The 26,004-nt window shown below is 46.6% G+C and overlaps 1 protein-coding gene across 5 annotated transcripts in view; it reads left to right on the top strand.

The window, feature by feature from the left end:
- The window catches only part of UNC13C (unc-13 homolog C), a 197,275-nt gene that overhangs the window by 63,643 nt on the left and 107,628 nt on the right, over positions 1-26,004 (top strand). For all 5 annotated transcript variants that reach the window (XM_061595472.1, XM_061595471.1, XM_061595474.1 and 2 more), the window contains 4 exons: positions 1,075-1,146; positions 7,786-8,005; positions 9,429-9,656; positions 14,976-15,117. In XM_061595472.1, coding sequence (XP_061451456.1) covers positions 1,075-1,146; positions 7,786-8,005; positions 9,429-9,656; positions 14,976-15,117 — 662 coding nt within the window. The remainder of the gene's footprint in view (positions 1-1,074; positions 1,147-7,785; positions 8,006-9,428; positions 9,657-14,975; positions 15,118-26,004) is intronic.

Below are 26,004 nucleotides of genomic sequence, written 5' to 3'. Positions count from 1 at the left end.
AAGCAATCATCATTTGAATGACTGTAATAATCCTTTGAAATCGGACCATTTGGTTCAAGTGACTTGTTTCCCATCATTTTTGGTAGGTAAACACAGATTTCAAGCCTCTTCTGCATTGCCAGAAGATGGCCATGTGCGGACAGGGTGGTGTTTCTAAAAGCCCAATATGGTTGAGCACACATGACAAGTGTCTGTGAACTCTCCCCATGAAGAAAGGTGTAATTACTCATTGGAATGTAGCCTTAAATCAGTTCACAGCCAGATCTGCAAATAAACTGTAAACAGATTCCATGATGCTGGGATTTTAAACTGTTTAAATGAAGTTGGAACAGGCAAATCCCAAAACTGAAAGGAGCTTTGTAAGCATGTCTGTCTGTCTGTCTGTCCTTCATCATGGGATCAAGGCAATGGGGCACAGAAGCAAGAGCAAGGTTTTTTTGGAGCAGGTTTTTTTATTTGCCATTGAATCTCCCTCTTGCACAGCTCCTGACCTCATTGCAAGATGGTTTGTGTGAGGGAAACAGGCATATTATTTAGTCCCTCCCAGGGCACTCTGTAGACCCAGAAGGACCCTAGAATGAATTGGGAGCAGGATTGTTAACCACCTCACCCTATACATTTCTAATTTATGTGTCCCTTATTTGAATGTTGTTTTCAGCATTCACAATTACTCCTGGTTGCTCCTGGATTTAGCAGTTTTAAGGAAGCCAGAAGAAAGTTGTAGATTATTTGAATTCATCAAGTTAACACCATAGCAGTATTTCCTAAAAATTCTACTGATAAAGAGTTAATATTTCCATTAAAGGTTTTTCATCTTGGTCATAGAAGTCAGAGTATGCCATTTCAGAGGAGATCTTGTGAGGCAGGACAAAGGCAAGGCGGAGGAGCTGTGCTGAAACCCTTCATGGGCAGCTAAAATAGGCCTAGACCTGCTTGAGGCACTGGCCATGTTATCTGAGGCTGCCCCCTCCCCAAGAAGAAAGGCTCCCTCTCCTCCCTCCCCCCCTTATCCAGCTCTGCAACTTGCCTTTGTTGCCATGTCAATGACTGACCACATGCTTCTGCCTCACACAGACCCTTGCAGCCCGGAAGTCTGGGATCTCGTTGGCCATGGTCATCCGGAAGTCACTCAACAACGAGGAGATGGTAAGAGAGGGGTCTGGTTAATCTTTTTTTTTAGTCCATTTCTGCAGGGGGAAGTTTTGCTTCATTTATATGGTAAAAACTGTTAACCTAAGCATTTAAATCCATCTACTGGATACTGTGCACATTGGTGCCCTTTCTGAAAACCAGAGTCGGCTTGAAGTCAGTTCATTTGTTGTTGTCTTGATAAATCATGTCTGTACAGCTTTGCAATGAGAACAAGGTGAAGGTATGTTCCTCCTCTTCATGTCGTCCCTGGGAAGAAAGTCGGATGAGAGGTTGCAGGTGGTCTGTGGCAATTTCCTCTACAGAGCCTCCCCTGGGTACATGTGAGGGACATCCTGCTCTAAGATTCAGCATGTCCCCCCACAAGCATCGCAGGTCTAGAGCTGACAGCATCCTGTGCAGCAAGTGGCTAGTCAAACAATGAGCTGGCTGTTCCCAGCACACACACACACTGTGATTCTCCCCCTGGCATATTCCTTGTTACCAATTGCACGCATGGCTGGCTTCTAAATGAGCTGTAGCCACTCAGGAGAGGTACCTTTGCCTTGGGGGGGGCGGGGACTGTGCAAACCGTTGAAGGGAAGCATCTGCTTGATGTGCAGGGGAAGCCACACAGAGGATACGGCAGCTCAGGATATGAGGAGGACAAGCAACAGTGTGCAACTGGGCCATTGTGAGTTTGGACTGCATTTGGCTGGAGCGGTCTCTTTGTTGTGTGTCAGAAAGGGAAATCCAGAAGCCGGCAATTAAAAGGAATGCCTGGGCACTGAATGACTGCTACAAGATGAGAGCGTTTGCCCTGCGTTGCAATTTGATTACTTCTTTTGGTAGCATTTTCCAACGTTCTAAATATTTGTTCATTTGTCCTCATGAGAAGGTTAAACTACTGCATTGTATATGGGAACTGCCTTTGAAGAAGGTTCAAGAGGAAGGGCCGTGGCCAGTGGTTAGAGCACCTGCTTGCATGCAGAAGAACCAAGGTTCAGTCCCTGGCATTTCCAGTCTGAGACCCTGGAGAGCTGCTGCCAACCCATGTAAATGATATTGAGCTAGATTGACCAACGGTCTGACTCAGCATAAGGCACTCCCTGTGTTTCTGTGCGTATGCAGAATATGGCAGCTAGATTGTTGACAGGGGCAAGAAGGCATGAACATGCAGCACCGGTTCTGGCCCATCTGCACCGTCTCCAGACTGTTTCCAGACCCAATTGAAAGTGCTGGCTTTGACCTTCAGAGTCTTATATGTAATAAAGTACCTGTAATATAACATAACCGGTTTGATCAATGTCTTCTTATGTCCCTTCATATCTGAGCATATGTGGGAGGAAGATTTAAGTCACTTTCAGAATCATTTATGTACTGAAAGACAGGGAACCTGTCCACAGAGTGTCCTTGCACTCTCTTAAGTGAGCTGGTAAGTTTTTCAGGCAGAGCTATAATCTAAATCCTGTTCATCCAAGAATTTTAGGAGATACCATCCAGTCTACACCAATGAGAGGCAATTTCCAATTGAACTGCTATGGGAAGAAACCTGATCAGTTTCTTAAAAAGAAGATCCTGATTCTCTTCCTCAAAAAAATTTAGCAAAGCCAAAGATGGTGTATTGATAATGTTTGCCCCATAATGGTGGAGATTTCTGAGAAAACTTGCATCCAAAAAACCTGGACCTTGGGAGAAGAATGCCACATATGTATAAATGTATCACATTCTCTACAACCCTTCCAACAACCAGAATGAATCATACCCACAATCCTCGATAACCGCAGCGGGGTCATATAGCACTGATGCACAATTCTGAGTGAATTTTTCCTAATCTGAGCAGATAGACTTTAGAGGGGGGGTTGGACCAAAACGCTGCCTGCATGTTGTCAGATACAGAACAGCCCAATTCCTGGTCCCAAAACATTTTCACTCCACATAGAGATCCCCATTTGTGGCCCAGCAACACTTTATACATCTGTGACATCACCTTCTTAGTGTCACTCATCATATTTAACTATTAAGATTCAAAGTAAGATTCCTAGTGGCATGAGAAATGACATCAGGAGTTAAAAGAAAGTGTGCTAATTGTTTAAGATGAAACCAAGTTAAATTCACTTGCGGCATTTGAACCCTTAATGACTCTCCCCTAACGGGAAGCTTATTGTCATAAAAGTTCCACATATGATATCAACATCCCCAGTCAGCAGGAGCAAGAACCCATCTAGCCCCCACAAAACTAGGGTGTTCCATAAGGGGAAGCCATAAGGCACACGTTTACCTTGCCACAATTTCTAAATCTGTATCATCAGCCGGGGGGAGGGGGAATGAGTTAGGGCCATGCCTCACCTCCTGCCCTGATGGAATACGAGGCAGAGGCCGCTCTAGCCAAGCGCTGGGCTGGAGCCCGCTAGAAGGAGCACCTAAAGTGTCACAGAGCCAGTCGCCTTCTGCCCCTCGCAACTGAAATGATGAAACTGAAGTTATCCTACTTTGGACATATCATGAAAAGACCTGATTCACTAGAAAAGACAATAATGCTGGGAAAAACAAGGGAGTAGAAAAAGAGGAAGGCCAAACAAGAGATGGATTGATTCCATAAAGGAAGCCACAGACCTGAACTTACAAGATCTGAACAGGGTGGTTCACGACTGATGCTCTTGGAGGTCACTGATTCATAGGGTCACCATAAGTCAAAATCGACTTGAAGGCACATAACAACAACAAAACAAGTTCAAGATTCTGGTTTTGGTGTACAAAGCTCTAAACAGCTTGGGACGAGGATACCTGAAAGACCGTCTTACCTCTTATATACCCAGTCGATCATTGTGCTGTGCAGGTGGGGACCTCCTGCAGATACCATCTTATCACGAGGTCCGTTCTGCACAACATGGGAAACGGCCTTTAGTGTGGCAGCACCTACCCTGTGGAATTCCCTCCCCTTAAATAATAGACAGGCGCCATCTCTGCTATCTTTTTGGTGCCTACTGAAGACCTTCCTCTTTCAACAAGCCTTTTAAGTAGAGACCTATCCCAGTCTGCGCCTGTGTTGGAACTGCTTTATAATATGTTCTTAAACTTAAATTTTAAAAATGTTTTTTAACTTTAGAAGATGTTTTGAAAGCTTTTTAAAGAAATGCTTTTAAATATGTTTTTGTTTTAATGTGTTTTAAAGTTTTTATGATGTTTTAAAATTTTTAGTGCTTTTGTTTGCCGCCCTGGGCTGCTGCCGGGAGGAAGGAGTTGACGGAAGTGGTCTCGGAGGTATTGTTGAGATCCCCTAGACTATTAGTACTGGGGGATGTCAACATTCATGCCGAGGCTACTTTGTCTGGGGCGGCTCAGGACTTCATGGACTCCATGACAACCATGGGGCTGTCCCAATATGTTAGTGGCCCAACACATATATCGGGGCATACACTCGACCTTATTTTTGTTACTGGACATGGGGATAGTGATCTGGATGTGGGGAGTTTTACATCTCTCCCTTTGTCATGGACAGATCACTGCTTGCTGAAGTTTAGACTTTCAGCGACCTTTTCCCTCCGCAAGGGTGGGGGACCTATTAAATTGGTCCGCCCCCGGAGACTAATGAATCCTGAAGGTTTTCAAAGGGCTCTGGGGGATTTTTCAGCTGATAGGACCGGCGCTCCTGTTGAAGCCCTGGTTAATCTGTGGAATGCGGAGATGGCCCGGGCTGTCGACACGATTGCTCCTGCGCGCCCTCTCCTTTGCAGAGCTCATTCAGCTCCTTGGTATACTCCAGAGTTGAGGGCGATGAAGCAAGATAGGAGGCGGCTTGAGCGGAGATGGAGACGAACTCCTGATGAATGCAACTATACGCTGGTTTGTGCTTTCACCAAGCGGTATATAGGAGCGGTGAGGGCGGCAAAAAAACAATATTTCGCCGCCACTATTAAGGCATCTCTCTCCCACCCAGCGGAGCTTTTTAGAGTTGTCCGAGGGCTACTCCATCTAGGCCTTCAGGACACTGTAGATACTTCGGTGGCCCGCTGCAATGAGTTTGCTGAGCACTTCCAGCATAAGATCTTACGCATTCGTCGGGACCTAGACTCTCATTTTATAGCAGTTAACCCTAGTGAGGTGTCTGGTGCACAGTCTTATCATGTTTTGTTGGATGAGTTTCAGTCGGTTCAGTTCGAGGACGTGGACAAGGTGCTTGGACAGGTACGTGCAACCACTTCGGTACTAGATCCTTGCCCCTCTTGGCTAATAAAAACTGGCAAGGAGGGAACAGTTGGCTGGGCCAGGGAAGTGATAAATGCCTCCTTGCGAGAGGGAGTGGTCCCTGGCTGTCTGAAGGAGGCAGCAGTGAGACCACTCCTGAAAAAGCCTTCCCTGGACCCAGAGGATTTCAGCAGCTACAGACCAGTGGCAAATGTTCCATATCTCGGCAAGATCTTGGAACGAGTGGTTGCTGACCAGCTCCAGGCGCTATTGGATGAAACCGATTATCTAGATCCATTTCAATCGGGTTTCAGGCCCGGTTTCGGCACTGAGACGCCCTTGGTCGCCCTGTTTGATGATCTATGTCGGGAGAGAGACAGAGGGAGTGTAACTCTGTTGATTCTCCTTGATCTCTCAGCGGCTTTTGATACCATCGACCATGGTATCCTTCTGGAGAGGCTTGCGGAGTTGGGAGTTGGAGGCACTGCTTGGCAGTGGTTCCGCTCCTACTTGGCGGGTCGTCTCCAGAAGATAGTGCTTGGGGAACATTGCTCGACACCGTGGGTACTCCAATGTGGGGTCCCGCAGGGTTCGGTTTTGTCTCCCATGCTTTTTAACATCTATATGAAGCCGTTGGGTGCGGTCATCAGGAGTTTTGGAGTGCATTGTCACCAGTACGCTGATGACACGCAGCTCTACTTCTCCTTTTCATCTTCCTCAGGTGAGGCGGTTAATGTGCTGAACCGTTGCCTGGCCACGATAATGGACTGGATGAGAACTAACAAACTGAGACTCAATCCTGATAAGACTGAGATGCTGTTGGTGGATGGTCTTTCTAATCAGATGGTGGATACATATCCTGTCCTGGATGGGGTTACACTCCCCTTAAAGGAACAGGTTCGTAGTCTGGGAGTTGTTCTAGACTCTTTCCTGTCACTTGAGGCTCGTGTAGCTCGGTGGCACGGAATGCGTTCTACCAACTTCGATTGGTAGCCCAGCTACGTCCCTACCTGAGTAAGGAGGATCTTACATCAGTAGTACATGCTCTGGTAACCTCACGTTTGGATTACTGTAATGCGCTCTACGTAGGGCTACCTCTGAAGACGGTTTGGAAGCTACAGCTGGTGCAAAATGCGGCGGCCAGACTGCTAACAAGAACGAAGCGGTCTGACCATATAACACCTGTTTTGGCCCGCTTGCACTGGCTTCCAATACGCTTCCGGGCCAAATTCAAAGTGTTGGTATTAACCTATAAAGCTTTATACGGCGCGGGACCTCAATATCTGTCGGAACGCCTCTCCCGCTATGAACCGGCTCGTACACTACGGTCTGCTACGAAGGCCCTCCTCCGGGTCCCGACTCATAGGGAGGCCCGGAGGGCAGTGACAAGATCAAGGGCCTTCTCAGTGGTGGCCCCCGAACTATGGAATAGTCTCGCCGAGGAGGTTCGCCTGGCGCCGACACTATCATCCTTTCGGCACCAGGTTAAAACCTTTCTCTACTCCGAGGCATTTTAATTTTTTGTTAATGATTGTAATGTTTGTAACTTGATTTTAGCCTTTGCTGTTTTTAGATCGTGAAATTTGATTTTAGACTGATGTTTTTGTATTATATTGTATTTTATTGTATCTATGTTCACCGCCCAGAGAGCTATTGCTAGTCGGGCGGTATATAAGTTTTAAAAATAAATAAATAATAAATAAATAAATAAATAATAACTAAATAAAGTCACAGCCTTTATGACGGCGGCTTGACCTTCGTCATTTTTCCTCTGGCTGCATGCTGTTCCCTGGGAGCCTCAGATACAGAAAGGAGCCAGACTGACTCAGGGGAGAAGACTTCCCTGTGGCAAGAGCTCTGGCAGCCCTGAAACTCTGGCAAGGGGGCCGGAGAGACCAGGAAGCGCCTGGCACAGAAGACCAGGGTAAAGGAGGGTGCTGCTGGTGGGAGGGTGGTGGGGAAGAGCTTCTCCCAGCTGCTTTGTAAAGCAGCCTGTGCCAACCTGGTGCAAAAGCCAGTGGGTCACCGTACCAAGGAAACGTCTCTACAGGGTGCCCGATCACCTGTTTCCTTTCCAACAGGGTTTTTTGCTTCAGCATCAAAAAGACTTAAGAGTTGAATGTCAAACGTGTCCCCAAACTTTGAAGAGATTTCCCAGTTCTTGCCTCAAGAATTTACACTGGGCAGCACCCGCCTCTCTCTGGAATCAGCCACCAATCTGGTTCGCTGCTTTTGAGTGCGCCATCTCCCTCCGGTCCTCCTTTTCCCCAGGGTGACAAAATGAGTCAGCAAGAGCACGGCTGATGCCAGCCTCTTTGCCCAGAGGCACGCATTTTGTAACTTTTCATTAAAAGCTTGTAACAGGAGCTTGATCATGCATGAAGGAATGGTTTCAACTGTGAATCACTTCATTGATATACACTAATCCATTTGAATATGTTTTATGCCTTCTGTCCCCCCCCCCCTCAGAAAATGCATGTCTTCAAAAAGACTCTGCAGGCCCTCATCTACCCCATGTCTTCCACCACCCCACACTATTTTGATGTGTGGACGGCCACCGCCCCCACCTACTGCTACGAATGCGAAGGTCTCCTCTGGGGCATCGCCAGGCAGGGAATGAGATGCACGGAATGTGGCGTCAAATGCCACGAGAAGTGCCAGGACCTTCTCAATGCGGATTGTTTGCAGAGTGAGTACTGGGGGTCATCTTTGGGGGCCTGCTCATCTCAGTGTAGCTCTCCCCTCATTGCAAGGGCAGAATGAGCGCCTCCAGGTCTCTGGAGAATAGGTGGGGGCATTTGGGGCTGTCTGGGGTGGCAGCGGAAGCCAGGTGGGGAAGCTCTGGCGGTGGCAAGGAGAGGCTGGCAGGGCCGGACTGTTCAGGGTTAGACACGTATTCCACTTCCAGAGTCTGTATCTGAGAGAGTGAACAGGCACAACTGTGAGGCTCAAGCTGGGAACATGCTGGAATTAAGCCCTAGGCAGGGAGGCGTTTCCATCTCCCAGGAGCTTCAGATGGGCTGTGAAGTGGCCCAGTGGACGTGACACAGCTTCTGTGGGTGGAGAGACATTCCTCACACTAAATGAATCTAATGCTCCTCCCAACCCACCCTTTGTTCTGGGTCTGCGGAACCACTCACCTCATTTGGATTTCATTCAGTAGGACATCTTCTGCCTTTTGCTTCAATTTCACTGAATAAAACTGTCTCTCCACCATTGTTTTTAAAGCCATCATCCTACCAGGGTGGTGTGTGCATCTCGCAAAGTCAGCTAAATAGGCTGCCTGTCTGTGAGGTGGCCCAGGGCTCCTAGTCACTCTCACCACAAGCAAGCCACTGGCCCAAGATCTCTCTCTTTCTCCGTCTCTGATGTGGAGACCAGGGGGGTGTCACGTGGCTCTCGTGGCCTGGTTCTTCAGCACAGAGACAAGGGAGACTCACTTTCTGCCCAGTTGTCATTCAGAGGGCAACACTATTAACCTCCTGGGACCTGGGACCAAGCAGTAAGAGACTGTGAGGGCAGCAAGACCCCAATCCCCCTTGGCAGCTTATCTCTGGGACCCGCTGGAGACACCATTGTTCTGGAGAAATCCATACGTGGTGGAACATTGGCGTCCCTGGCTTTGCTTCAGAAAAAAACATTCTTGGGATCTGGATCTATGCCAGACTTCAGAGCTCCATTCAGTGTCTCTCTGGAAGCCTCTGGGCATGCACTGATATCTGGGCATGTCAGCACTGAGAGGCCTCTGCGCATGCTGTGGTCTGCACGGGCAAATAGATGCCCCTAGTTTCCTCCCCTATGAAAGGCGGGGGGGGGCTCATTCATGCTGTGCAGGAGCCTTCTGGAGGCAGCAAGAGCAGACTCTGCAAAAATATTCCCATAAGCCAGTCTTTGCCAACCTGGTGCCCTCCAGCTGGTTTGGACTACAACTCCCACCAACCCTGGCCAGCCAGTGACTGAAGAACCAAATAATCCCCAGTGAAGACCCCCCTGGCTAGATCCCCCCATCCCACTGTAGAGTCTGTTTCCCAGATTCAGCAGCACCACCTGCTCATAGCATGTGACCAAATATTACTAGTACTATAGTAATGCATTATTATCTGTTATCTCAGGGGCGGCAGAAAAGAGCTCAAAGCACGGGGCGGAGGATAAGGCCCATAATATTATCATGGCAATGAAGGAACGCATGAAGATCCGAGAGCAAAACAGGCCAGAGGTCTTTGAGCTGATCCAGGCAATGTTTCAGATCCCCAAGGAGGACTTCGTTCAGCACACAAAGGCAGCCAAACAGAGTGTCCTGGATGGGACCTCCAAGTGGTCAGCAAAAATCACCATCACAGGTGAGAAGGTTTGTGTTTGCTGGAGCGGCAAAGCTCCTTTTTCTTTCCATTCATGATGGTCACAAAATGTCATTTGCAGGATATGACCTGGAACAGTGGCACTGATAGCAGCAAAACGGTGTGTTTGTTACTTTGCCTGTGCAAAGTGGAAATATAACGTACCACCTGATCTCGTGAGGTTCACGCTGCCTGCAGGCTGAGGCAGAGCAGTTTCTTCTCTGAAGCTCATCAAGGGAGTGGAAACAAATACTACACACAAGAATTCCTGTTTACGTTTTGAATGCAAAGCTTTTCAATTTGATATTTGAAATTGTATTTTGAATGTGGAATGGTACGTGCACATGTGTGCCCTTTTGGCCTGTGTTTAGATCAGCCTTCCTGAACTTACTTACTTACTTATTATTTGATTTATATCCCACCCTTCCTCCCGGCCGGAGCCCAGGGCAGCACCCTCTGCCTCCAGGCAAGTGATGGGAGGTTTCATCTAGGAATTTTGGAAGGGCACCAGGTTGGGGAATGCTAAATTGAAATATTTAAATTTAAATTATAGTTTAAATTTTCAGCAGGCATCAAATATGTAATCTCATTTGCTGTCTATTGCAAAAGTAATGTAAAATTAAAAATACTAAGCATCATTGCATATTGTCTAACAGAAACTAAATGCTCTCAGCTATCAAACACAGTCAAATATGAAATACCATTGCATGACAAGGATCGCTGTCAAAAGATCATTGGTTGTCAGATATTTTGTGAACATTCAACTGATCTCAGGATTAAAGAATCATAGAATAGTAGAGTTGGAAGGGGCCTATAAGGCCATCGAGTCCAACCCCCTGCTCAATGCAGGAATGCAAATCAAAGCATCCCTGACAGGTGGCTGTCCAGCTGCCTCTTGAATGCCTCCAGTGTCGGAGAGCCCACCTGTTGGCTATTAAACCGAGAAAGCAGAGGTTAAATTTCCACAAGTGAGCTACGTGACTTAGCAGCGAAAGTTGGCAGAGCTCGAGCCATCTTCAAGGACACGTTGCTAAGCAACCTAGGCTCGGGCAGCTGGCCTTATCTATATAGAGGGCCAGCAGACACTTGTGAGTGTGGGGGTCGAGGAGTTTGTACAGAGAGAGAGCTTGTGATATATTCTATTGTCAGTAAAGTGACTCTTAAAACTTATTACTTGTCTGGCTCATTGCTTCAACTGGAATCTAGCCTGTCACTATTCTGTTCTGCATCCTGGGCATCTGCTTGCGCCAGATACAACATCCAACACCACCACCTCCCCAGGTCATTGTTTCCAATGTCGAACCACTAACAGTTAGGAAGTTTTTCCTGACGTTCAGTTGAAATCTGGCTTCCTGTAACTTGAGCCCATTATTCCATGTTCTGCACTCTCGGATGATTGAGTGGAGATCCTGGCCCTCCTCTGTGTGACTGTCTTCCAAGTACTTGAAGAGTGCTATCGTATCTCCTCTCAGTCTTCTCTTCTCCAGGCTAAACATGCCCAGTTCTTTCAGTCTGTCCTCATAGAGCTTTGTTTCCAATCCCCTGATCATCCTTCTTGCTCTCCTCTGAACCTGTTTCAGTTTGTCTGCATCCTTTTAAAATGTGGTGTCCAGAACTGGTCGCAGTACTCAAGGTGAGGCCTAACCAGTGCCAAATATAGGGGGGACTAGTACTTCATGCGATTTGTAAAGTATACTTCTGTTAATCCAGCACAAAATAGCGCTTGTCTTTTTTAAAGCCACGTCGCACTGTTGGCTCATATTCAGCTTGTGATCAACGACAATTCCAAAATCCTTCTCACATGTCATATTGCTGAGCCAAGTATCCCCCATCTTATAACCGTGCATTTGGTTTCTTTTTCCTAAGTGTAGAACTTTGCATTTATCCCTGTTGAATTTCATTCTGTTGTTTTGTCTTCTAACATGCTTCCTTTACCTTTCCTGCTGATTGGAGCCAATCAGAGTGCAAGGAGATGAGTCTTCTCAGTAGCTAACACTCTCCCCTTTCATGCTTGTTGGCTCCTAGAGAAGGCATTAACAAGGATCTCATTCTCAACCCCGCAGCAAAAAAGGGGGAGGGGGCGTGGCTATGACTAACATGAAGGGACCCGGCACTTCTGCGTTTGCCACTGTGCTGTGCTTATGTGCCCACTCAAGGGCTTTGATCTTGGATGTTCTTTTAAGGTGGCAGCCCCTATGCTTGGGCACTCCTGCCTATGGACATCTGGCAGGCGCCTTCACTGTACCCTTTTCGGCACCTGCTTAAACGTTTTCATTTTGGCAAGCCTATCCAGACACAGAGATGTTAATGTGTTTTAATCTCTTTTTCATTTTCTGTTAATTTTAATTGTCTTTTAAATGTTTTAAATTACTTGTTTTTAGCTGTTTTTATTGATAATTGTAATATTCCTTGTAATCTGCATAAGGTTTTATTACAATAAAATTTCATATAAATTCTGTTAAATAAATAAATAAATAAATAGGTGAGAAGTCATGAGAGCCTCCATGGCTCAGATGATGCAGAAAGCCGCCCTGCTGGCATCTCCAGTGGGGAGACCCAGATGGTTTATAAAATCCTTGGTTAATGATACTGTGTAAAGCAGAGGGAATCCAGCCGGTGGGAGTGAGAAGCCACACATTTGCCTCTGAACTGACTCACAGGGTAGTTCTGCTGACTCAGATTGCAGGGAGGGAGATGCGTCCTGATCCCACCACCTCTCTGAGCAGGCAGCTAACAAGCTGGGCTATCCCTGCTAGTGTCAGTTCAAAACATAAATTAAATGCTACTGTGTGGATGCTTTAAATAACATGGACCCAAGTCATGAAGCAGACCTTTGCTGCTGGCAGTGCCGGGGGGGGGGCAAAGGAAGTGTGGAGCAATCCAATGTGATGCCAGCTTGCATGTAGGCTGAGTGATTTGTAACCTGAGTGAAGCGTAGCCCCATGCATTGCAGCGCAGGAGTCAACTGACATGTATTTGTATTTATATCAGTGTAAACACAATTAGCAATCATAATTCTTGGTGAAAGGCAGCTAAAGGAAGGCTTGCTGTCTGTTACAAGAGTCTGCAGCTGTGTTGCCATACCCTGCAAGAACGTTCCAACAAGCTTTTGCGAAATGACTGCAAGAGCTATTAAATAGGGTGCTGTTTTACTGATTCGCATTTTGTGCTTTTTTTTTAATCGCTACATTTTGAATGGCTTTAATGTAACGCAGCCGAAGCTCTGCTCACAGCCGGAGTTCGATTCCAACGGAAGGAGGAAGTCGAATCTCCAGTAAAAGGGGTCGAGGTCCACTCAGCCTTCCATCCATCCGTGGTCGGTAAAATGAGTACCCAGCATATGCTGGGGGGTTAAGAAAGGCCGGGGAAGGAACTGGCAATCCCACCCCATATATGGTCTGCCTAGTAAACGTCGCAAGACATCACCCTAAGAGTCGGAAATGACTCGCACTATAAGTACGGGGACACCTTTACCTTTTATGTTTTATTGATATGTTTTTAAGTATATTTGTTTTAATTTTTGTAAGCCACCTTGAGTCCCAGTACTGGGGAAAAGGCAGGATATAAATGAATAAAATCAATGAATAAAATAAATAAATAAAATTAAGAAAATTGCTGCTGCTACTGCATTTCTCCCAGGATGGGCAGTGGGGGATTGAAATCTAGTTGCAAAGTAATGCCAAAACATACCTCCGGAGGGATGCTTGAAAGGCTTTTTTTGGGGGGGGAAGCAGTTTACCTTTTGGAAAAAGGAGCGGAGCACAGAGGGTCGGTGCCCCAGCTTGCCTCAGTTTTGATACTGTACTGTACAGAATATACAAGCAGATGTCATTTATTGGGCCACCTTCTGTTTGTGATCAAATACTGGAGTTGCACAGGACTCTGTTCTCTCAGACTAGAACCTGAGAGGACCCAGCTTTCCTCAGGTGATGCCTGGACCTAGTCTACCTTGCTTTGCTGATATGAGGCCAAGTTTGTTTTGTCCATTTTCCTCTCCTTTGAAAGAATTTTGTGACTGGGCCCAGATTATTTGTAACACCTCTTTGATTTTTTCCCTCCGGCTTGGATAATCTCCATGTAGGGCAAAAATGGTGCATGTACGTTAATCATTGTCATGTCTGAAAACCAAGTTGTGCTTATTATGGATTTGGAAGAGCTGCTTCCCCCACAGCCCAGCCAGGGCCACCGCAATGTCAGATAGAAAGAGTTGCCAGGAGAGGGACACCCCATAACCTCGGGGTGCTTGTCTCCATCTCCAGGTGATGTCAGGAGCCCACCTGGTGGGTTGATGTTTCCTGAAATGCTTTCAGATAACTGGGAAGCGCCTGAGCCCTTTGTTCAATGTGGGAGGGAACCAACTTCAGCCCCGACCTCACTGCTTCAGAGCAACTCTGCCCTCATTCCAGAGAATCTTAAACTGTTAGGAACATCGGAAGCTGATTTATGCCGAGTTAGACCATTGGGAGATCCAGCTCAGTACTGAAAGACTGATTCACAGCCACTTTCCAGGGTTTCAGCCCCGGCTGGAGATGCCGGTGAGGGAACCTTGGACCTTCTGCATGGATGGCAGATGCCACTGCAGTGTGGTCCTTGCACAGCTGTTTATGATGTTTTAAAGTGTTTTTAGCGCTTGGTTTGCCACCCTGGGCTCCTGCTGGGAGGAAGGGTGGGATACAAATTCAATAATAAATAAATGGCTGTTGCTGTTGTTATGTGCCTTCAAGTCGATCACGACTTATGGCGACCCCATTAATCAGTGACCTCCAGTAGCATCTGTCGTGAGCCACCCTCTTCAGACCTTGTAAGACCTTGCATAGCTAGCAAAGGTAATAAAAGCATCTCTTTGTAAGCCACTTAGAGGTTCCGTTTACAGTCCAGCGGTGGGTACTGTTTTAAAAAATAAATAAATAGCTGTTGACTGATTGCACACTGAGCTTGTCTGAGTCACTGCCCTGTCTGTCTTCTGAGTGGTACGCAGAGTCGCCACAGCTGGGGAACCCCTGACAGCGGGGGTGGTGATGAACCAGCACTCAGGTTGAAGGGCATGACTGGTGCCGGGATGAGCAGGGGGAGGAGAGCCATCCTGAGAGGCCCAAACTGTGCCATGAAGTGGCACCGGGAAGCAGTGGGAGTAAGCCCATCCTTCCACCTAGGCTTACCCTCTCTCTCCCATCACCAGCAAGCTCAGCCTTGGCTCTGGGTCCTCCCTGTGCTCTGCCGCTGAGCCCTATGAAGCCCCTTGGGGATCCCAGTGCCACCGGCCAGCCCTCATCCTAACCTCTGAGCCGCCCGTCACCTTCTCTTTTTCCCTCCCCACCACAGTGCTCTGTGCCCAGGGCTTGCAAGCAAAGGACAAAACTGGCTCCAGCGACCCCTACGTCACTGTGCAAGTTGGCAAAACCAAAAGGAGGACAAAAACTATCTTCGGAAACCTGAATCCAACGTGGGATGAGAAATTTTATTTGTGAGTACTTCTTCTGAGGGTTTTTGCTTTTGCTTTCTAGCGTGCAAACCTATGTAAATGTGGTCTGTCGCACACCCTTACTTACCCCAATAATTTGTGATGTTTGATTCTTGCCCCTTACTGAAAGCCCAAAGGCCTAAACTCTCATTGCAACTTCTAAGTCACAACCAAAGGGTGAGTGGGGAGATTTCAAGTCCACATGATGATGCTGGTTTGGAATGCCCAGGGATGGGTCGCTTGGTCTCTTTGGGAAGGTGTCCTCAGGCCTTCTGTGATTTGGCCAGAGGGGTGTGGTTCTGCAGGAACAGAAGGGCAAGAGAGGAGCAGGAAGGGTTGCTGTGTGAAGCAAACCCCCTACAAAGGATTTGGTTGCTCCAAAGATAGAGTGCCAGCTATTAAAACTACCAACCAAAAATACTTAATTTTACTCGGGCACAAGCCAGGAGTCCGGGTGGCCTAATTAGCTGGGTGCCAGTGAAGGGGAGAGGGAACCCACAAAATGTGTGAGCGTTAAGAAGGTTTTTAATGTGTGCCAGCTGGGGATGAGGAGGGCGTTGTTAGCTTTTACAACAGACCCAGAGGGGCCTGCAACAAAATGTTGGAGTGAGTTTTCCTCTTCAGGGTGCCAGCCAACCAGCCGTGCCCTCTTCTAGGATACTTTACTCCACCACAGTCAGTCAGCATCCTGTGCCCACTGGTCATGCTCAGTCCTCATTGAGCTGTTAGGATTTTTGCTATTTTTTATACTTCTGCAAACTAGGGATTCTGCCTAGCCTTGCTGATGCTCTCCTTTCCTTTTTCTGTGGGTCCATGTCTGCAGCCCTGTCTGCACTCACCAGCTGCGTTCGCTGTTAGAAGGAGCAGTGCTCAGCGGAGTCTGTGCGTGGGTCTGTGTGTGAAGAGCTGGTCACACATGGCCTGGTGTGCATGGGGGTGCATGTGTGTCAGGCATCTCTTCCTCCTCAACAGAGAGGCGATCAGTGGCCAGGCGCATGAACAGACCAGGCCCCGGAGCTCTTTGTGTTCTTTGTTTGTAACTAGAGCCATTCCGTCACTGCATTTCATGTGGCCAATACCGATACCGCAGTGCCATCCTGGGGGTTGGGGCCTTCACAAGGGTGTGGAAATGGAGGGTCTGAGAGACACAGCCCTTTTATTAGTCAGTGTGGTGGAAGGGAGGCACTCTGCACCCACAGGGAAATTTTGCCTGTTTTTACTTCATAAAAGGTTCTTTTAAAAAGCTTTACCACAGTAGTCCAGGCACTGGTGACTTCAAGACTGGATTGCTGCCATCTTTTAACTGTTTTTAATCACTTGTTTTTAACTGTTTTTTATTGAACATTTAAATATTTTTGTAAACTGCTTAGAGGTTCAGTTACAATCAAATTGTATATACATTTTGTTAAATAAAAATATTTTCCAGGACTGAGCCCTGGCACTGAAAGGCTGGCCTGGCGTAAACATTTGTTTGGGATGCAGCCCCCCAGCTAGTGCTGACGCTGGCAGATGAAGGGACCCTCAGGGCCCCCTCGCCTTGGAGCCTTTGGCCCAGCCTCCAGCCATTCCTCTTTTGTAGCCCGGGGTGGGGGGAGAGAGCCAAAGGGAGGTGGGGCCCCGGACTGGACCTGAGTCGAGTCTCTCATCCGCCATCAATGACAGCTGAGCCTGCACGACTGTGCAGGAGGGGAAGTGCGTAGGAAGCGGCATTGCTCCAAGTCGACCATCCAGCTCAGTCTTGTCTGCACTGACCGGCAGAAGCTCTCTAGGCTCTCATTAAATAGTTTGAACTACCTCTTATGTGTGAACTACCTCCACACACAGATTAAAGAGTTCTTCACTTTCCCCTGAAGCCTAGGGCTGTCGAGAACACTTGTTGGAAGCAACCACACTTGCCTGAACTTGTGCCGCACCTCAGCAGGAAATCTAAACAGGCAGACTTTAAGAGGAAATTCCCACCAGAGATATCCCAGGACTGAGTGCCCTGTTATAGGGTAGAAGAGCGGGATAGAAATATTTTAAATAAAATAAATAAATAAATAGGGAGACATCAGGATACAAATGAACGGAGTTCCACAATGAAAGGAGCTTATGCTTTTTATTGATTACACATTTCTATTATGAGTATATTTGATCATACATTAGTAAATTTATGAATCAGAATTAATAATACAGCACAAAACCCAAAATTAATTAATATAATATAAGCTTTAAGGACCACATAATCTGCTTATACAGTCTAGAAACCTTAACACATTGATATAAAAGAATGTCTGTTTAAGTCTCACCCGCAGGGCTCAGACAGGCCTCGTAATCAGACTCAGCCATTCAGGCAAACTCGACACCAGCTTGCTCAGTCCATGGGGACTGATAAAAAGCTGTGCTTGTGATCTCTCTGATCTGATCTGAATTTGTATCTTTCTATTCTCACAGTTCTTTCCCACAAACAAATTCATGAAAATTCTCACAGACTTGACATAAACATTCTCATGGGACAGTCTTACAAACAATCACTTTTCTGTTGTCATGGACATTTAATTTCATAAACATTCTCAGATCTTCCCATAGATTGTTATCTTCTTAAGTGAGTTAGTTCTGGTCATCCAGAACATCCGAATAAGGCAGTCCCTGGTTTTGTCGATCTCTTGTAGTATTTTTTCCAATGTTTACTTTTCAGCTCAGACTTTGTTGACAGGATGAGCTGCAGTCTGGCTGTTCGCCCAGACTTTCTGGAGGAGGAGAAATGGGTAGATGAGCTTTTGCCTTTTAAAACACATTGTGTTACAGTCGGGGAGGGGGGGCAACCTCTAGCACACTCTAACTTTGCAGACGTATATATTACATATAGAGCTTATAGAGTTTCTAACTCCCCCTTACTATTTTCACATTGGTTGGAGGAGAAGAAACGTTGTAAACATCTAATTAAAGTTTAAAAAGCTTTAGCTCAAAAAGAAGCCTGGCAATGCCTCTTAAAAGCATCCAGAGTAAAGGATTCATCTACTTTTTGGAAATTGGTGGCAAAGGGGTGGCCCAATTCCTCATCTAATCTGGATTATCATATATCTGTGGCTTCTTGGGAGGATTATTTCACTAAAATTTATGCATGTGAACGAATTTACCATCAACCAAGTAAGCCCCAGGGTCATAATTTCCCTAAATGGCCGCCTGTTACTCCTAAGGAAATTGTCAGCCTGATCGACAAACTAAAAATAGGCAAGGCCCCAGGGTCGGGTAATATTCCCCCTGAGGTTTTTAAAACTAATGTTGACTGGTGGGCGCCGGTTTTAACCACCTTGTTTACATATATTGATTCTGAAATTGTTATCCCAGATGACTGGGGACTGGCTATAATTGTCCCAATTTTTTAAAAAGGTGCTAGATCTGACCCGGCCAATTATAGACCGATTAGTTTGTTAAATGTCATCAGTAAGATTTATGCCAATCATTTAAGTGACAAACTCCTAACGTGGATGGAACAAGAAAACATTCTTGCAGAAGAGCAGGCGGGATTTAGAGTCGGCCGTTCCACAATGGATCACAGCCTTGCCCTATCCCATATGATAGAAAAATATACATCGTCCTCCCAAGGAGCCCTCTATGCAGCATTTATCGATTTCAAATCAGCTTTTGATTTGATTACCAGACACAAACTTTGGGAAAAATTAGAGTCCACCACTATCGATAGACTCCTGCTAGCCCTAATTCGCTGTTTATATGAATCTACTTACTTACGAATTAGATGCAATAGAGCTGGTCATCTATCTAAGACCATTCCAACGTTTAAAGGTGTTAAGCAGGGATGTATTTTGGCACCTATGTTGTTCAACATATACATCAACTCCCTGGTAAAAACTCTATCACCTATAGAAACACACTACCCTAGTTTGTCCAAAAGACCGGTATCCATTCTCTTATATACTGATGATGTTCATTTCATTTCATTAAACTTATAGACCGCCCCATAGCCGAAGCTCTCTGGGCGGTTCACAAGAACAAGAACAACATTAAAAATACATAAGCATATACAATATAAAAACACAATTTAAAAGTACAAAATATTAAGAATTGAAACACTTCCAATAAATGCAACATGATATTTTTACTAAAAGACAATTTAAAAATTTAATAAAAGAAAAGAAAAAGCTACATCAAAAAGAAGTTTGGCACAACTTAATAGAAGCCTCTCGTTCAAAAGACTCTGGAAAGTTTTGGAAGCTGGTTGCAGGGGGGTGCCAGCCCGTTCCGCCGAGTATCGAATATCATATATCAGCTGGCGCATGGGAATCATACTTCGCTAGTATATTCGCCAAAAGTGATAAATGTGATAGTCCCGAGTGGGAAGATGTTAATACGTTACCCCAATGGCCACCAGTCTCCATTTGTGAGGCTGCAGCACTTATTAACAAACTGAAAATGGGCAAGGCACCCGGTGTAGATAATATTTCCCCGGAACTTCTTAAAACGCACCTGGACTGGTGGGCTCCCATTCTGGCGGCCTTGTTTACTGTAATAGATCAATCAATCTCCATCCCAGAAGACTGGAGAATGGCCATTGTGATACCTATCTATAAGAAGGGCAAGAGGATGGATCCTTCAAATTATAGACCCATAAGCCTTCTTAGCATCATTAGTAAACTCTATGCAAGCCATCTTCTAGAGAAGCTAACATCTTGGATGGATGGTGAAAACATCTTGGCCAACGAACAGGCCGGATTCAGACTTGGGCGCTCCACGATGGACCAGGGCCTTGTCCTTCAGCATTTGGCTGAAAAATGCTCTTTACACAAGGGAGGGGCTCTTTGTTCTTCTTTGTTTGACTCCTGTGGGATTGAGACAATTATTGACTGCTCTTGCTAGCTACTGTAAAACAGAGCTTCTGGAAATTAACTATGACAAATCAAAAGTCATGTTTTTTTCCAGAAGAAGATTAAAACATCGATGGCAGATCATTGATCGTTCTATAGAGCAGGTATCATCTTTCAGATACCTTGGGATGATATTTCACTCCTCAGGATCCTGGCGCCCCCAAGTAAAACACGCTACGAACAACGCTTACAGAACAGTAAAGGCGCTCCTTTCCTTTTATTACAATAAAGGAGGACAGTATGTGCCTTCTGCTATCCAAAATTTTGTGACCAAAGTAATTGCTCAACTGCTATATGGTGCCCAAATAGGCACTTATAATAATTACGCACCCCTTGAAATAGTTCAGACTAAATTTTTGAGAGTGATTTTCAGCATTCCTTCATGTGTCCCCAATTCCATTCTTCACTTGGAAGTGGGACTCATTTCGATAGAGGCCTGTATATGGCTGCTTAAATTTAATTTCTGGTTTAAATTGCTGTTTATACCCGTGGGTTTGGCCCCATTAACATTAACTGACATTTTTTGTTCCAACTGGAAAAAGTCCCTAACAACTAAATTACTAGCATTAGGGTTCTCTCTTCCTGTGATTTTGCTGCTGGGTTTTCCCAAAGCAAAATCTCTTATTTTCCAACAAATTTACGATCTGGAATTGCAAACCCACTTAACCAGAGCGACGGCATCCCCTCCCCTCAGATACAACACAAGGGTATTTGCCCCAGCCCGCTATTTGTTTAATCTTACAGTCCCAAAACTCAGGATGGTGTTTACTCTGGCAAAATTCAATATTTTGCCCTCGGCTCTTCTGGAGGGTTGGTTTAACAAAATCAAATACACTGAACGGTTTTGCCCCTGTGATAACGATGCAGTGGAGTCGGTTAGTCACGTTTTACTTTACTGCCCTTTTTATCGTGATTTACGAGCCGCTTTAATTTCCCCAGTTTTGCAAGGTTTTTTTGCCAGAGATGAATCCCTGATCGTGGACCGTCTTTTGTCTGATCGCATTTCTTCGGTAACGGCTAAGGTCGCTAGTTTTTGTGCTGCCGCTATTCGCACTAGAAAGTCTTTGGTAGCCTCTCCACTTAATTAAGTTGTCTACTGGCCTGTTTATTTCAGAATGTAACCTTCCTGGTTGTGCCTGGGTCCTCTTACCTTTTAAAGTATCTTGGAGAAACTGTCTGTATTCTTGATGTGGATGCTCATAGTTAGATTATAAATCTTTATTTTAAACATGTTCAGTACAACTTCCTTGATTCAAAGGAATAGAGGAAGGAAAGTGCTTAGTCTCTTATGTGGTATTTTAATGTTTTTTTTTAACATCTGTGTAATTGTAATATTGTCTGGTCTTTGACTGTAATAAACTTTTACTTACTATATATTACATATGTTATTTATAGGGGCCTGCTGCACTTAGACGGGCAGAATCTTCCTCTGCCCTATCTGGAGATGTTGGTAAGGCTGGATCTGGGAAGAATATCCTTCAGGCAGTGCAGGGGCTCTACCATTGAGCTACAGCCTGCTGAGGAGGCTGACTGGAGTGTGTCACCTCAGGATTGGCCTCTCTTGAGCTGTCGGGGAATCCAAGCTTCCCCTCTCCCCTTCTGCTGCCTTTCACACTTCTCTGCCCTTTGCTGTTTCCCAGGCTAGGGCAGTGGTGAGTGAGGAGACGCCTGGTTTTGCTGCCTGAGGGGTCTTTTCTCCTCTGATGCAGAGCCAGCTCAGTGCCGGTCCCTGGTGCAGGCTGCAGCTGTTTCTCCCGACAGACTGACATTTGTGTTCCCCCAGAGAACTCTGCATAGGAAGTTTACATCATTAAAGAGCTTAGAGGATGGAAGAGGACAACAGAGGTTTTTTAAAGTCATTTTAAGTGATGGTGACATTTAATTCTGGATTTCTGTCCTGCTTGCCTTTCTCCCTTTTGCTGAAGTTTCTCATAATTTCCCCTGCTAGCTCACACAGGCATGCGCACATCCAGCCCTTTGGGGCCATACTTCAAGGGCTTCTGCTTGCCAAAGTGCAGAGCCCTCCCTGGCCTTTGAGCTAGCCTCCCGATCGCCACAGCTTTCTAGCTTTTTTCACAGGTGACTTGCCCACCCAATGGTCACAGCCACTCGTGCCCTTGAAAGTTTCTCCCAAGCCCCAGAGCCATCTTATTTATTTATTTATGATTTATTTATTATCATCTTAAGAGCCTTTCTTCCATCACGGAACCCAGAAGGCGGCATACATGTGGCGTTCCCTGGCTGTCTCCCATCCTGACCAGACCCAAACCTGTTTAGCTTCAGCAAGGTGGTGGCCTCATGCGCTTTCAGACCATAACCTGGGACCCCACTTGGCAGGCAGGCAGGAGCTGATTTGGGGTCCCCCCTTTTTTTCTGGGCACCCAAATGGAGTGCCCGGAGGATGGATCTCAGTGGCTTCCTTTTCCCACTGAATCCTGAAGCACATGCTGTGCCCCTAGGTTTTCAGCTAGCCTCTTCCCTCTCCCTGGCTTGGTGGGACCTGGACAAGCCTGACCTTCTAGGGCTCATGCTCCATGGGCCAACAACTACCCACATTGTGTGAGCTTCAGAGCAACACGTTCACAGCTTGAGAGATTGCATTTGCTTTCTAGCTGGGTGGTTGTGTTGCATTGACTCCCAGTGCCTCTTTTGGCTGGCTGTCTCTAGCTTGCCATCTGGCATCAATAAACAGCTTCTGCGTGTGCCGGCTGTTCACTCCAAAATAAGCAAATAAATGTTAATTAACTCAAATAACACAAACACTGGAGCTGCTGAAGTCCATGAATTGCTCTCTTCGCCAACACATTCATTCTGGGCCAATTGTGATCACTTGGCTCAGCGCTGACAGCAAACTCGGGGAAGTGCACAAACATCCATACAGTGAGCAGAGGGGCCCCCATGGAAGCACCAGCCAGCTGTGCCAAGTACTCGTCAATAGCTGCTACCTGAGATGCAGCAAACCACCCCTTCCCTGAGCAGATTTTCAGCTTGTAAAAATGTGTGTGCATGTTTGAAATAAGGTGACAACTTTAAATAATAATGTTTTAATATATTTTAAAGTTTGTTTTTATGATATTTTAGAGTGTTTTGGGTGCTTTTGTTTGCCACCCTGGGCTCCTACTGGGAGGAAGGGCGGGATATAAATCTAATAAATAAATTAAATAAATAAATAATTTATAAAAGAAGTCCAAATGTTCACCTGAAGTGTGGGGGCAGGGGGGAGGTGCCAGACAGACCACCAAATCAGCATTGGATTCACTGATTATAGGCCCTCTGTCAAATGCCATGGGGGGGAGTCCATGGGAGAAAGGGGAAAGGTGAGCCCCTGTTTGACAGTCCATGTGCACATCTAGAAGGCTTGCTGTTGAATGAATGAAGAGAAAGATTTTCATCATCCTAACAGTTCTCCTGGACAGCTTCATACTGATAACCAGGAAAACATAAATGGGATACGATCCATGTAATAGGGCTATGGCTGCAACCCTAAATAGCCTCACTCAGTTCTTGTTCTGAGTAAAAGTGCGTTTAGTTAGGATTATGCAGTAACCTGCATAAAGTAAAAGAACCGTGGGCTTTCAGTAATCAAAGGATCTTAAGAATTAAGCAGTCACTTTTCATGTGTATCCAACTGAAGGGGGAAAGAGTTCGGTGCCTGACTACAACCTATGAAATGCGAAGCTGTGAAGTATTTCCAGGTCTGCCCGAGCCAGCTTTGTGCAGGGATGAGGTCAGGACCCCAGAGGGCGACAAGGGTTCTGTTGTCAAAATATAGAACAAAACTTTCAGGACCACGGAAAGCAAGCCTGCAGCTAAAGTAACTGGGAGGGTAATTGCCTTGTCGCTGTCTGGCCGCCAGGGCCGGAGTGGTCTGGCGGGGCTGAAGCTGCATCCTGCCAGGGAAAGAGCCCCTGGCCTTTGGGGCAGCCATTAGCCACACAAGACCTTCTCTCGGTCCCACCAGTTAAAACAGCTAGGCTGGTGCGGACCAGAGAGAGGGCATTTTCGATGGTGGCCCCCACCCTCTGGAACTCCCTTCCTTTAGACCTCCGCCATGCCCCCTCCTTGACGGCTTTCCGCCGATCCTTGAAGACCTGGCTGTTCAGGCAGGCCTATGGGGTTTTTGGGGTGGGTTAGTTTTTAGTGCTGCTGATTACATGTAAGAGTGGGTAGCTTAATTATTGAACATTGTTGTTATGGTTTTATATTGTATTTTATCTTATTGTACGTCGCCTAGAGTGGCCGTTAATTCGGCCAAATAGGCGACTCAAAAATAAAATTTTATTATTATTATTATTATTATTATTAGCTCCTTCTCAGAGGCAGTGCATGGTGGGCTGTGGGGACAGGGTGGTTGCCTGTGGTACCGCACGGTATTTCTGAGTGTGGAAGGTAGCAGCTCCACCAGCGCCATGACCCTGCTTGCACACGGTGGCACCGCACTGTTGCTGCTGCGCAGCCATCTGGGCTTCTGCTCCCTTCCCAGGAGCAGCAGCCTCTCTGTTGCAGCATTCCCACACCAAGCTTCCCTGTGGCCCAGAACTGCGCGCTGGTGAGGAAGGGCATCCTGCAGCAAGAACAGCCCAGCAGAGCAAGGAATTGAGAGGCCTCCAGCCGCTGCGCTCTTGCAATAATCCTGGAGCTTCTGCGGAATGAAAGGTCTGATTACATGACCTCAAGAAGCCACTTAAGGCAGCTTGTTCTCTGCCAGGCATCACCGCCTCTTTCTCTGTACAAAACCTCTGCTCTGACACCCTCTTAATCCAAAGAGGCCGTCCACATGGGTGCATCCCCTCCCAGGAAGGAGATCTCATGGCAATTTAATGCTTGCACATGGAATAAGCTGCAAAGATGTTGCTATGTGTTCATACTCCCTTGTGCATTTGTTTGGGCCACAGCTTACCTTTGTTGCAACGTGTTTAGTGGCAGGTGGCAGATGCCTTAGCCCTGCAAGCAGAATCATAACCATAAAGCATGTTAACTGAGATAGATCACTCAATGAAGACAGATGCAAAGTCTGTGAATTGATGTGCCATTCATGCTTTATGAACTGGGAAGGCGCCATTGTGGAAGTGGCCTCCTTTTCGAAGGCTGTGTGTTCTTGGCAGCAGGAGGCTGGGAAACGTGGGGAGCAGGGGGCAGCCCAGAAGGGTCAGGGAGGGGAGGGAGGGCTGGAAGTGGAGAATAGTGCCATCCAGGGCTGGGAGGCCGTGACTTGCTGCCTTCAGGAACAAGTTGCAAGCAGACAGCTCCGTAGCTCAGAGACTGAGCACCTTCTTTGCATCCAGACATTGCTGGGTTCAGTCCCAGTTAGCCTCTCCAGTCAGAAGAATATTTTAGGTTGCAAGAGTGCAAAACAAGATCCTGCCTACTCTGCCAGGCTTTTTGTAGCACCTGGCGGAAGCTGACGAGCTGGACGTCCAGGAACAACAGATGGAGGAAGCAGCTCTTAGGGGAGGGCTGAGGGTCTGCTGTGTGAGGGAATGAAGGGCCATGAATTCATGGAGTCAAAGGAAGGGGGGCAAGTGGAAGGGATCAACCTCGCCAGGCTGCAAACCGTCAATAGGGCTTGCAGCAGAGCAGCTAGACCAGTGGGGGGTGCAGATCAGTTAGCTGCTGGCACAGACTTGCTGTATGGAGCTGGCGCTGCAGGGACTGCATTTCAAGGGCCACTTTGGCCCCACTTGGTGGCCCCACAAGCAGGCCTTACTTTGGGTCGGTTCCTCTTTGCAGTCCCAGAAGCAAACTCAAAAGACTTGCTCTCTGCAGGAAGAGAGGAGGACATACTTGGCATTTATGTTGAAGTTCCTCTGGGCAGCCCCTGATCCCTGGCTCTGCAGAGCCTAGATCTCTGATTCAGGGGCTTTTCAAGGCAGCTCAAGTGGGCAGGTTGTGTTTCTGCTTCAACATCCTCCCATAATTAATGGAAACTGAATTGATCTGCTCGACACTGTCTTTGAGAGTGCATGGAGACATTTATTGCTTTCCGACAGTTGCCAAGTGAGAGAATTCTGGGAAAGGAATACAG

Source organism: Rhineura floridana, chromosome 14, assembly GCF_030035675.1.
Source record: "Rhineura floridana isolate rRhiFlo1 chromosome 14, rRhiFlo1.hap2, whole genome shotgun sequence".
Lineage (NCBI taxonomy): Eukaryota > Metazoa > Chordata > Lepidosauria > Squamata > Rhineuridae > Rhineura > Rhineura floridana.
Note: the sequence above shows the minus strand (reverse complement) of the source record. Positions and strands in the feature narration are given on the sequence as shown.